The sequence below is a fragment of the Melampsora larici-populina genome (assembly GCF_000204055.1).
Source record: "Melampsora larici-populina 98AG31 unplaced genomic scaffold MELLAscaffold_10, whole genome shotgun sequence".
Taxonomy (NCBI): domain Eukaryota; kingdom Fungi; phylum Basidiomycota; class Pucciniomycetes; order Pucciniales; family Melampsoraceae; genus Melampsora; species Melampsora laricis-populina.
In genome coordinates this window covers 381,630-393,581 of record NW_006768774.1, presented here as the reverse complement: position 1 = coordinate 393,581, position 11,952 = coordinate 381,630, and the positions used below count along the sequence as shown (strand labels likewise).

Sequence of the window (11,952 nt, the reverse complement as noted above, 5' to 3'; positions counted from 1 at the left end):
GACATCTTGATGACATTTAAGGTTTGATCGACGTGAGCTTGCACTTACTTGAACAACCTTGTGGCAATTTCGGCACTTGTAGGATAAAGCTGGTTGGTCAAGTGCCTACAACAATGGTTTTACAGTTAGTATAACATGACTCTGTAGAAAGAGTATTGAAATAAAACCACTTTGAACTCACAATGTTTGCACCATGAGTTGGTGCCTCAAAGTAGCCAAAAGGACAATCATATTCCTTGACCTCAGGCATGTTCCTCTTTCGCTTCCTGATACACAAGTTCTCATCATCAGACTCCTGGGCCAAGTCCACTCCAGGAGGGCCCAATGGTTTCTATGGATCATTGGAAGACATCAGCTTATGTATGATAGACGTGTATGAATCATAATGGAGGTATTGACTTACCTCCTCCGTGACTTGGACCCCTGAGGTTTTGAAATCGTCATTGTCATCGTTCAATGTGACAATGCTTCCTTCGTTAGTAATCACAGTGACCTAAGTATCAAAGGCAAAGGGAAGAATAAAACATTAATCTTTCAAAATGAGAAAAGAAAAAGACTAGAACAAGTTTAAATTGGAATGTACTTACTGCTGAAGAAGGACATGAGACCGTCATTGATCAGCGGCCACGTGCAGGTACTCAAACAACTTTGTCACCCGGTAAGGATGCAGATTGTTCTCGACGTCTGTGCACATGCGCATCTTGGACATCTCTGACCAAGAAGAGATCACCTGATCCAGCAAGGGCTCGTCAAGAGTCCGACAAGGGGGTTATCATACTGGGGCATCGTCTAACTGGTGTTACAATCTGGGACAAACGGCGAGGGGGGGCAGGGTTCTTGTCGGTGTCATAACCGGAGTTCAGAAAGGATTTGATTGTATTTTGCTTATTCAACATGGTAGAAAACGGTTCAGGTGAGAATTGAATTTGGGATTGATAGTGAAATAATGAATGGTTAGGTAGTATGGCTGATGGTTGATTGACTATATTATTGGTTAATCAAACTTGGAAGGTAGATATTGAAGAAATTAAAGGACAGTCAACTACTATAGATGTGATCAATAGGTAAACAAAGTTGAAATGGGGGAACTCACTGCCTTCAATACTATACCTCAAAAAGAGGGTTCCTTTTGGTCATTGGTCCGTCCACGACATAGATTTGGTGGTCTGAGAACGTCAATATGTGATAGATGCAGTCAGTTAATGAGAGATATGAGCGCCAGGGATAAGTCTAGAACCTCCTCGGTGCTCAATCTCAGATTCAAACTTCACAAAGGAAGTCGAGGAGGTGAATCTGAAGGCTTGAACTGTTTGAAATAGTAATTGGAAGGTGGTTCAATGTGATATGATGGGGGGTTGATGATTGGTGGGAAGGTCTTGGAAGCGTAGTGGAAATTAGGAGGAGCCAGGAACATAGGCGGTCAGCGTAGTTCAAGCCAAAGACAGGCTGAAATTGGCAGCGCGAAACGGGGCGCCCGGGGCGTCCCGTGCAAACGCAGCGTGTTGCTCCGCTGCGCGGCGAGCCAGACTTGCTCCAAGGACAAGGTATGTAATCACTATTATAGAGCATTCTTGGGTAGCATGCAAAAGAAGATCAAGGAGAAGTTGAGAAGTAATGCAGATTTGAGAAGGACAAAGGACAGAAGGCACCGGTTGCCAGGGTGGAAGATACTCAAGAAGACAGTTCATATGGTGTTACAAGAGGAGGTAGAATTGGTATTTGAAGAGCTAAGAGGAAAGAAGGAAGTGGAGACAAAGAAGGACCAGGAACTCAAGGAGAAGGTGGTAAAGAATGATACAGAGAGAACAGTACGGAATGTGAGGTGTGTCAAAGTGCCCCATCACATTTCAAAAATCAAAATTTCAGAATCCTCGGGTCAGAAACTGCACAAAACAGATTAACATTGGATTTAACCCAAATACTGGTCAGACAGTACCTGTATTGCGGTTCAAACAATGTTTTCTGCCACTTTTCACAACTTTCGGAACCACAACTCTGAAATTCACCGCTCGGTTGGCACTTTGGCACAGTTATTACATGGAAATGCCAAAAATCAAATTTTGTGTTTACAAAATTCACAAATTCAAAAAACATAAAACACAAACCTATTCTGTCCCACAAGTCAATCGTAGTAATGTCAAACTCCTGTTTCCATTGCATTGGAAGACACATAACCTATTCATAATTTCAAAAACTCATCACCCACAGCTGACATTCACACTTCAACTTGGACTGTCATTTTGACACAAGTTACCTAATCAATTATTCATTGCCAAATCTTTCACCCTTATCTTCAATCCATCTCATCATGCCTGGCCAAATAGAACTCCCCGATGCCAATTTACACCCTATCCTCCAGCAAGCTCATGACAACAAATGAACGGCACAATCAGCCTCAGACAACATCTGGCAAACACACCAAATCAAGATCAGTGTTTGAACCATCTGCCAACGCATTGAGGCATGGGGATTAAAACACCAAGTTTAGTATGATGAAGACACTGTGAAGCAAGCTGTGTTAGACGAGCACAGCAAAAGTTATAATCAAAAACAAACCTCTTTTGATGAAAAACAAAAACAAAATCCACATCGGCCGCTCCACCTTAGCTCACCACGAGAAGACACTTCAGATTCATTGGAAAGGAGATGATCTTGATCTCAACAAAATTACTTATGATGAGCTTGTGCAATGAATAAATCAAATGGAGGAAGAATTTGGTCATGTTCTTGGTATCAAGAGTATCAAGAGAAAGCTCATGGCAGATCATAACCTTTGTATTCATCGGTAATTAATCTATGACTACATCTGTTGGATGATCATGTCTGCTGAATTTTCTGGACCTTTGATTTCTCTTCAACTTTCCGCTTTATTCTAGTGATGTTATCCCTGCTATTTTGAAAGTCATCAATCCTGACATGGTCAAAGTCAGAGCGGCTCACAAACTGAAAAGGCAACAATATTATGCAGGTGGTCCTAACCAGGTTTGGGCATGTGTGGGACATGATAAATTTATGACTTATGGAATTGGAATCTATGGCTTCATTGACTGTTGGTCTTGGAAACTGTTAGGTCTCCATGCTCATATTACCAACAGTGACCCTCAACATGTCGATTTATGGTATCTTGAACGTGTCAAGAAACACAGTGGCATCCCTCAAAAACTCACCACTGACCAAGGTACTGAGACCATTGACCTTGCTGGCCATCAAATGTACTTTGGACAGCAATACGGCACTCAAACCCCCGGTTTCCAGTACCATAGATATGTTCCCTCTACTAGTAATACTAAGATTGAATCTGCTAGGTAGAAGATGCAAAATTCAGTCACTGGTCACTTGAAAGATGAGATTTCTCAAAGGATTGCTGACGGTGATTATGATTCTAATGATCCAATGCAAAGGTGAGATTATCTATGAATTTTGTCAAGTGTCTCTTGTACTAACCCATTGTCTTCTAGACTCTGGTTCCTGCAGCTCTACATTCCTGCCATCCAGGAAGCTTTAGACACTTACACCAACCACACAAATAATTTTCAACGGTGTAACGATAACCACTCTAGGTTGCCAGCTGGATGCAGTGCTAACTATTGCTACTACAGCCCAGCAGATGAGTTTAATGGTGTAGATTTCTTGATTGACGTTCCCGGAGTTAGAGTTGAACAGATCATTGAGGAGGATTATCCAGACCAAGAACAATTGTGGACTAGGACACCTGAGTGGTTTGCGGGTGTAGTCAATGAAGTCATGTCAGACATGCAGTTTGATCATTCAGAATTAAGAACAACTAATGTTTGGGAAGTTTTTACTTTTGTATTAGGGAGGTTGAGGGAGTACGACTGGACTGGTACTCCTTTTGCACCACAGATAGGTGTGTCAGATGCAGTACTTACTTAGTATTTAAAATAAAATAATTATGACCTTGTGAGTATGGAGTTTATTTGTTGTGACTAGCATACTGTGCTGCTCATTGGCTTTTAATCCTACTCTAAACTGATTCTAGTAATATTGAGCTTGGAAAATTCAATTACACAAATTTCAAGCTTACAAAACAGAATGTGTGTATTGATTTATGACAAACAATTTACAAAGGCTGTCATGTGTATCTGTTAGGGACAAGAGAAAGACACAAGAGAGAAATTTACAAGAAGATTTATCTTCATCAAGTCAAGAAATAACATCTTCCAATATCTACTCTTATTGTAGCATCCGTTGGGATCTCCATCATCTTCTACATTACCCTTTTGAAACTCCTGCACTTTGAGTGCAGAACACTCCTCCAGTTCCTCACTAGGGACTGATAATGTAATCACTCTCTTTGCAAGTGCAGCTTCCCTTTTCTGAACCTGAATCCAGTGTTTTATGGGGGTTAGGGCTACCATGACCAGAGCTGTGTGCTGAGCAAGTGGTTATATGACTTACATTGTAGAGATGCTGCTCAATGGATTGTCCCGTTACCACATGAAAGGCTCTTACAGGCATAGTCTGACCAATGCGGTACAGGCGGTCCACTGCTTGTTGCACTACCTGGGGGTTCCAATGGGCATCCTGAAAATTCACAACTGCTCCATCAGTTTGCCCAGCACACAAGTAGGAAAGTGGCTTACCATTGAATAAACCTCATCAGCACATGTCATATTCAACCCTACACCACCAGCTTCTATCAAGACTACAAATGCCTCAACCATTGGATCCCTTGTGAAGGTATTGAGCTGACAAGTCCTCTCAAAGGTAGACATATTACCATGCAGCTGATAGAATCTGATTCAGGAGGCCTCAAATGCCATGATGATCCTGTAAGGAAATTAAGTTATTTGAAGAATTGATGGACATATTATTTGTATGCAGCAGCTCACCAATCAATGAAAGACTTCCACTGAGTATATATAATACTCTTGCCCCTGCCATTAGATTTTTTTCTGCAGCTTGTGAACCAAGTATTCAAGTTTTTTGCCAAGTTTCCAGTCAGTCAAAAGTGCATCCCGTACATTGATGTCATGGATTCTTTCATGCGGTAATTTTATACCCAGCCTTTCCTCCATTGCATTGATTGGTTGATCATTTTGGACTACACCCTTGAAAGTTTTTCTGGATAGAAGGGGATGGTTGCAAGCCATTCTGAGATTGGTGAGTTGCTTGAAAAATTTGCCTCTGTCAAACTTCTGTTGCCTTTCAACCCCAAATTGACTTAGAAAACTTTGATAGTGAGTTTGATAAATGTCTTTAACCTCTGGTTGCATATCTAAAACAATTGTTGTGTGATTAATGGGCGGTAAATCAAAAAGGTGACTGTCCTTGATTCTCCTGAGTATAATATATCTTAAAAGTTGAGAGATTGGGCCTAAATTTCCCCGCTGAACCGGCTGAGCAATATTTGTATCCCAGACTGAATCCTTGTCAAATGGTTTTATATGTAGAAATTTGAGCATCATGTGAAGGTAGGCCCTCGCCCCTGTCGTTCCCCGGTGTAGGGGACGGGGACAGGGATCATTCCCCGATTATAGGGGGCGGGGATCATTCCCCTACCCCTAATTGTCTTTGGGGATCAATTCCCCTACCCCTAATTGTTTTTGGGGAACTAGACCGGTATTTTCGGGGAACAGCGCAAAACAAAAAAACAAACAAGGCAACAAAAGACCTTCACCAATCGATACATTACCTCAAACCCTCAAGTTCAACTTACAAATTCTTAATCTGTTTGTTCAACATGGGAGTGACTCAAGATCACACCCTCATAACTAGATCACATCCTCATAACTCATCAAATCTCAACAAACATTCTAAAAGTCCTAAAACTCTTCTCAAAGTGTCACTGTTCTCAAAGGTCTTCTTACTTCAATTTTTGTAATCAATCACATGCTAAACATCTCAATCATGCTCTGTGAAGTTTTGTTTATTGTGTATATTTTACTTTCTTCAACTGCAATGAAAGTATAAAGTAATATAATACAATATCTGTTTTTCCAAAACCTGCTCAATTTGTCACAACATATAACAAAAGTGAATGTTGAAAGAAGTTCATATAAGATATTCCAACAGTCGTAACCCTGTTCTCAAAGTGACATCATACTTCAACTTTTTAAATTGATCCCATGCTTTTGATTCAGGCGTTTCAGTTCTCGATTCCATCTTTCTGACCAAAAACAAAGCTCGTAAAACCATTTAACTTGAAGAGTTTATTGTCTCATTTGATCATAAGATTTTAAGATCGTCTTTTGTCTCATTTTGGTGCTGTTGGTTTGATTTTGAATTAGAAAAAGAAGTTTTATCGTTCATCAAAGAATTAGATGAATCTTGAATTAATTCATGATTGATTGAAATTGAAGTAAATTGAAATGGAGATGAGGTTGGTAAAGAACAACATAAAATTTATGGTGATGACTGTAAATAGTAAATCGACTGTGATTAGTGTTAAGTTATTCAAATTTGGGTGAGAAATGAAAGTACTTACTTGAATAGTTTTACTATACATTTCTTTTGCCCATATCTTGTTAGTTGTTATATTGTTGTTTTTGTATTTTTTTGTGAAGTCGGCCGTTTGAAAAATAGGAGATTGACGTACAACACCCTCTCTTTGACTCTTCGAGACACTGGGGATACCGGGGATCCCCGGTGTTCCCTGCTCCCATTCCCCAAAATTAGGGGTAGGGGAATGATCCCCGTCCCACGGGGGTTTCACTTTGGGGATCCTCAAAGCTCCGGGGACGGGGCCAGGGCCTATGTGAAGGTCTCCAAGTTGTTTGTGCAGTGGTGTTCCAGTTACACACTATTGATTGACTGCTTGCAAAGTAGTTACACATTGATGGGAAAAAATTTCATTCTGAATGATACTAGGAAAAGGAGTATTTCAGCAAGGGTAGAGGAGCTTGATCAGTGAGAAAAGATACTTACTGGGCTTCATCTATTACAATCCTGTACCATTTAGTGTTGTATATAAGACTGGCTGCATCATCATGCTGCAGAGTGCCTAATGTTATAATGATGATATTGGCAGAATGCCATTCTTTGTCACTTGTACAAGTAGACCTTTTTGTATCATGCCAGCGCATTAACTTGAGTCCCCTAGTATGAACCTCTATTTCACGCTCCCAATTGTCCATTAGCCCCTTGAGACAAATTAGCAGAGTAGTATGAGAGCCTCTCAGTTGACTGTTGGGATTTTGTATATTATAACTATTTTTGTAGGTTTTTGCTGCATCCAGAGTATGTGCAATTAAAGCTATAGTCTGAATTGATTTGCCAAGTCCCATGTCATTGGCGAGTATCAAAGCTCCAGGACTGGCAGGAGCTGGTTGTTGATCAGTTGCAATAAATGACTCCCCACACAGAAGGTTGGTCCAGACGGTGAAGTGAGCACTACTCTTGGACGTCCATAAAGAGGTGAATGCAGCATTGTGTGGATCCCCTCGATCAAGTAAGAATCCAAGGCCCTGCTGCTGGTGTCTTCTGAGCTGGGAGGTTACTGCTTTGACTTGATTCACAGGTGTCAGATCAGATCCACTAGGAATAGCTTTCAGCTTGGCAAGATCTTCAGCTGAAATATGGATTAAGGTGGGGTAAGCTGCTTTCCATTTGGGCATCCGTGAGTGTCTTAGAGGTGCTAGGCTGATGTGAAAGTGATCCTGAGGATTGTATGACTGAGGAGTTTCAATGCTGATGTGATACTGTTCCACTATATGCTTGAAAGGCTCTTGTTCCCATTGTTTGATGAAGATTAAGGTGGTTACTTCCAAGTGTATATTTCCAGATTCATTGACAGTTGTTACAGAGCTGCAGAGAAAGGTTGATCGTTCATGATGAGGCAAAAATTGAGGATTCCATCCACCCGCAGGCTTAGATTTATATAATCCTGGTTGATGGCCTAGGAGATCAAGAAGAAGGAGTTGTAGGTGAGGTGGTAGAAAACCTACACACTTCCCATGTGGGGACAAATCTTATTTGTGGATAGGGTGCATCTTGCTCGGGGACACATATGTGAATTGTTGAATGATATAGATGATTCAATTCCGTGGCAACAGAGGTCAAGGATGCCAACTTGAAGATGAGTAACCCAGTGCAGAGAAGGTGAGGTGATCTGTTTGTGGTAATCATATCATAAGAATGGATATTATGATCATAATGAATGATTGATGAAAGCAATAATTCCAAGGTGGGAGCAAGGAGCAATGAAATGAGGGGGGCCTACATATATATTCAAGTTCACCAAGACTCTGTTGGGTTCCTGACGTGCATGAGGAACTCATCTGAGTCCCCTTATCTCCTGCAGAGATAAAGGGGCCCAGGCGGGGCTCCTGTGAGGATAAATGTTGCAGTGATTTGCATAGATAAGCTTGAAAATCTCACGTCCATGCTAAGACACTGCAGATATGCGCCGCATATCCAGATCAGCACAGTTGTCCCCACTTTGGTTTGGCAGTGCACATGTGAAACATGCATAGCCCTTCGAACACTAAGTTATCATCTGTTGAAGAAACATATGTTTATATTTATATATGATTTGGTAACACTTCATTGAAACATTTAGATTATATTTATGTAATTATTTGATGATCAATGAATTACATATATATAATAATATGAATTGGTTTTCAATTAAGAGATACTTATATGTAATGATATTCAGAATTTCATTCCATATATATATTGGGAAAAAGACGGATTTAATTGATTATGAATACATAATATTTTTTTGCCACCAGTCACCTTGTTGCCACAGTTGATCACCCAGTGATCGACTGTGGCAACAAGGTAACAGACCACCTAGGTAGTTAGCTGGTCTGTCTATTAAGCTTCAACCACCTAGACTGGTAGGTGGTTGGAATTGATTAGGCCTCAGTCAAATCGCAAAGTGGTCGACTGAGGCAAGAAGTAGACAGATAGGAGTCTATGTGGTCAAACTTCAATAGACAGACCACCTAGCCTGCTAGGTGGTCTGTCTCCTTATTGCCTCAGTCAATCACCGAGTGATTGACTGAGGCAAACAGCCAGCTGGCTAGCTGGCTATCTACCTAGGTAGCCAGCTAGCTACCCACCTACCTAGCTAGCTAGGTGCACACCCAGCTACCTACCAGCTGCCTAGCTAGCTAGGTAGCTGCCACAATCAATCACTGGGTGATTGACTGTGGCAATAGGACACCTAGCACCTAGCGGGCTAGGTGGTTGTATAGAACCACCATAACACAGGTGGTTCACGCGTCCATGATAGCTTGCGGCGGATTGTGAAAGGTGAGCGTGTGACACTCGGCAAAATATTGGAAGGCAAGACGCCTTCCAAATTTACCGCGCAGAGTTTTTCACCACCTGCTCACATCACCTCTTTCAGATACATGATCATCGCAAGCTCTCACCGCTTTCACAACAAGTGAAAGGTTTTTTGTGCACCACCCACCCACCCGACGTGCACATCTGAACATTTTACCCACCAACCCTGAGGCCATCAGCCCCGGATCCTTTGGTTCATGCAAACCAGAGTTTGGTTTCAGCAAACCGATGGGCCCCGGGCCGGGGCTTTCACCCCCCGTACCATGCTCGCCTGACTCCATGTAAGGCGAGCATAACATGGGTGATGTTCACTATACCTACAAGCACAGCCCCCAATCACAAGTGACTGGCAGCCCAGTACATCCGATGACCTCAATATGTTCTTAATTTGTTTTTAGTTTTTTTTTAAGATGTTTTCAATATGTTGTGTACCATGTCTCAACCAGTTATCATAGAGATCTTCTCCAGTCATCATACAAATGCTGATCAGTCACTGGCAAGATCTCAACTGAGTGTTGAACAAGTGTTTGACAGCTATAGAAGCTCCACATCCATAACTTGCACATTCCTTTCAAGAGTGATTGAATGATCAGAGTAGCTCTAGCATGTCAGGCCAAGGTGACACCCTTGATGGAAACACCCAGTTTGCTTTTGGATAATTTAACTGACAGCCAACTTGCTGCACAAAAAACAGAAATCAGTGGATGTCTCCATTTCAACATCTGACCTATCAAGATCGTTGTCCCATGACTAGAACAGCAGGGCAAGTCTTTACTTAAACCGCGATCACACCATTCGCACGAAGCTAGATCCGCAGCACCGTCGGACCTTCATAACTTCCCATCGTCTTCAGGTGGATCTGACCGCACAATCAAAGGGAAGAAGCGTGCAAGAGTGGAACGATCTCCAACACCCCCACCACCTGTACCTGCTATTGTTCCATCAGTCACCCCCTATGAACTGGATTTGCTTCAGCACTGCCTTGAACATGCCATTGCCCCCTCTTGGACCACTCGACCCAAGCCTAACTTTGGAATGGCCAGTGCTGGTACCCCCAAAGCAGCAGACTGGCAATATCTATTCAAAGTCTATATAGTACTTGCTTGGGTACCACATTTCAGCTCTGGAGAGGCTGGAGACACCTCTTCCAAAATACTTGACTGCCTCTTGCAGCTCATTCAAATTGGTAACATATGTACTTTGCGATCTTTCAAAAGTGGTGACGGAGAAAAGCTCACGGAGTTGGTTGAAAAGCACCAAGCAAGCCTTGGGGATGGATGGCCCCATATGATGAAAAAGCCCAATTTGCATTTTGCTGAACACATAGGCTCCATTTCAACACTTCTTGGGCCGCCTGCTTATATGGCTAGCTGGGCAGGTGAGCGGATCATTGGTAGCCTAGTTGCAGCACGTAAAAATGGCAAGAAGGGTATGTCTTTATCTCCAATTTGGGCATATAAACACTCAGCTGAAGTCCTTTTTCCATGACTAGAACAGCAGGGCGAGTCGTTACTTCAGCACTATTCCAGACGTAGCTTCTTCCAAGCCATGATCAATAACAATCACACCGCCTTTGAGAATGATTCTATTATTGGGGAATACCTCTTAAGAAAGCGTCAGACATCGTGGAAAGAAAGACAACTCAGTCCTATTGCCTTTGAGACCCTTCGAAAAAATGGTCATATAGGGGCAGAGTACACTGCACGCTCAAAATTTGATGTGACCACAAGGATCCTCATTTTGAACAAGCCACATAGCACTTACAAGAAGACACCTGGAAATAGCTACATCTCATATTTCCACGACTCGTGTAAAAGGAAAGGCTGTATCACGGATATTATCAAGCTTCCCAATTCTGAACATCCACTCCTTGTTGTCAATTCATTGATACCTCTTTCCGATGATGACAAATGCAAAAGTCCGTACTATTCTTTGCCAGACTTTCTAAATGCCTCAGTGCTATATGACAAGCATGGAGGATATCATGTCATTGAGTGCAACAAGGTCATTGGGCAGCTAGTTGTCATCAAGAATGAAAAAGGGACTTTTGAAATTCAAAGCAAAACACTCTCAACAGTTGAATTGATGAATCTGGTGAGTTTTGAATTGATTGGGATTTTTGCTTTTGACTGACTTTGGTGGTTTGACCAGGGATTTGTGCAAGGCAAAGATGAGGATGATAGCATGGATATGGATGGATGATTGCCGCTGAACGGTCATAGGATGATGTAAATGGTCTGACCCAGGGTATCCGTTCTGTTTGAACACTCTTGATTTGTAGATGATGCCAATTTGTATCTATGATTTTGAGAGGCATTATATCTGGACTTCACCTGTGCTGCTGGAAAGGATGCATATGGGGAATTGATTATGTCAGCTCATTATGACTCATATATATATTCAAGATCAGGTTAACCACTTGTGGAGATCTGGTCCATGCCTAGTCAAGAACATTACAATGACCAGTCAAGATATATGTGATAACTGGTCAAGCAAAAACTCGTCAAAGACTGTGCAATGTTAGTTCAACAACCTATTCAAAACAAATTGAAAACAAATTAAAAACTTGTTGAGGTCGCCGGGATGTACTGGGCTGCCAGTCACTTGTGATTGGGGGCTGTGAAGGTATGAGTTAGTACTGTTTGCCAAGAAGGCAAAAGTACAACACACCCTCACATCCAGAGCTCTCCACAA

At 41.9% G+C, this 11,952-nt stretch overlaps 2 protein-coding genes across 2 annotated transcripts; both read right to left on the bottom strand.

Moving 5' to 3' along the window:
* Nucleotides 1–4,287: 4,287 nt before the first annotated feature.
* MELLADRAFT_84282 (uncharacterized protein) lies at nucleotides 4,288–4,685 on the bottom strand (the record flags this gene model as incomplete). Its single annotated transcript, XM_007407670.1, has 2 exons — nucleotides 4,288–4,545; nucleotides 4,605–4,685. 2 exons carry the CDS (start codon nucleotides 4,683–4,685, stop codon nucleotides 4,288–4,290), a joined length of 339 nt encoding a protein of 112 aa, XP_007407732.1.
* A 1,488-nt stretch (nucleotides 4,686–6,173) lies between these two features.
* Nucleotides 6,174–7,969, bottom strand: MELLADRAFT_104572 (uncharacterized protein; the record flags this gene model as incomplete). Its single annotated transcript, XM_007407669.1, has 3 exons — nucleotides 6,174–6,228; nucleotides 6,889–7,858; nucleotides 7,912–7,969. 3 exons carry the CDS (start codon nucleotides 7,967–7,969, stop codon nucleotides 6,174–6,176), a joined length of 1,083 nt encoding a protein of 360 aa, XP_007407731.1.
* Nucleotides 7,970–11,952: the final 3,983 nt, after the last annotated feature.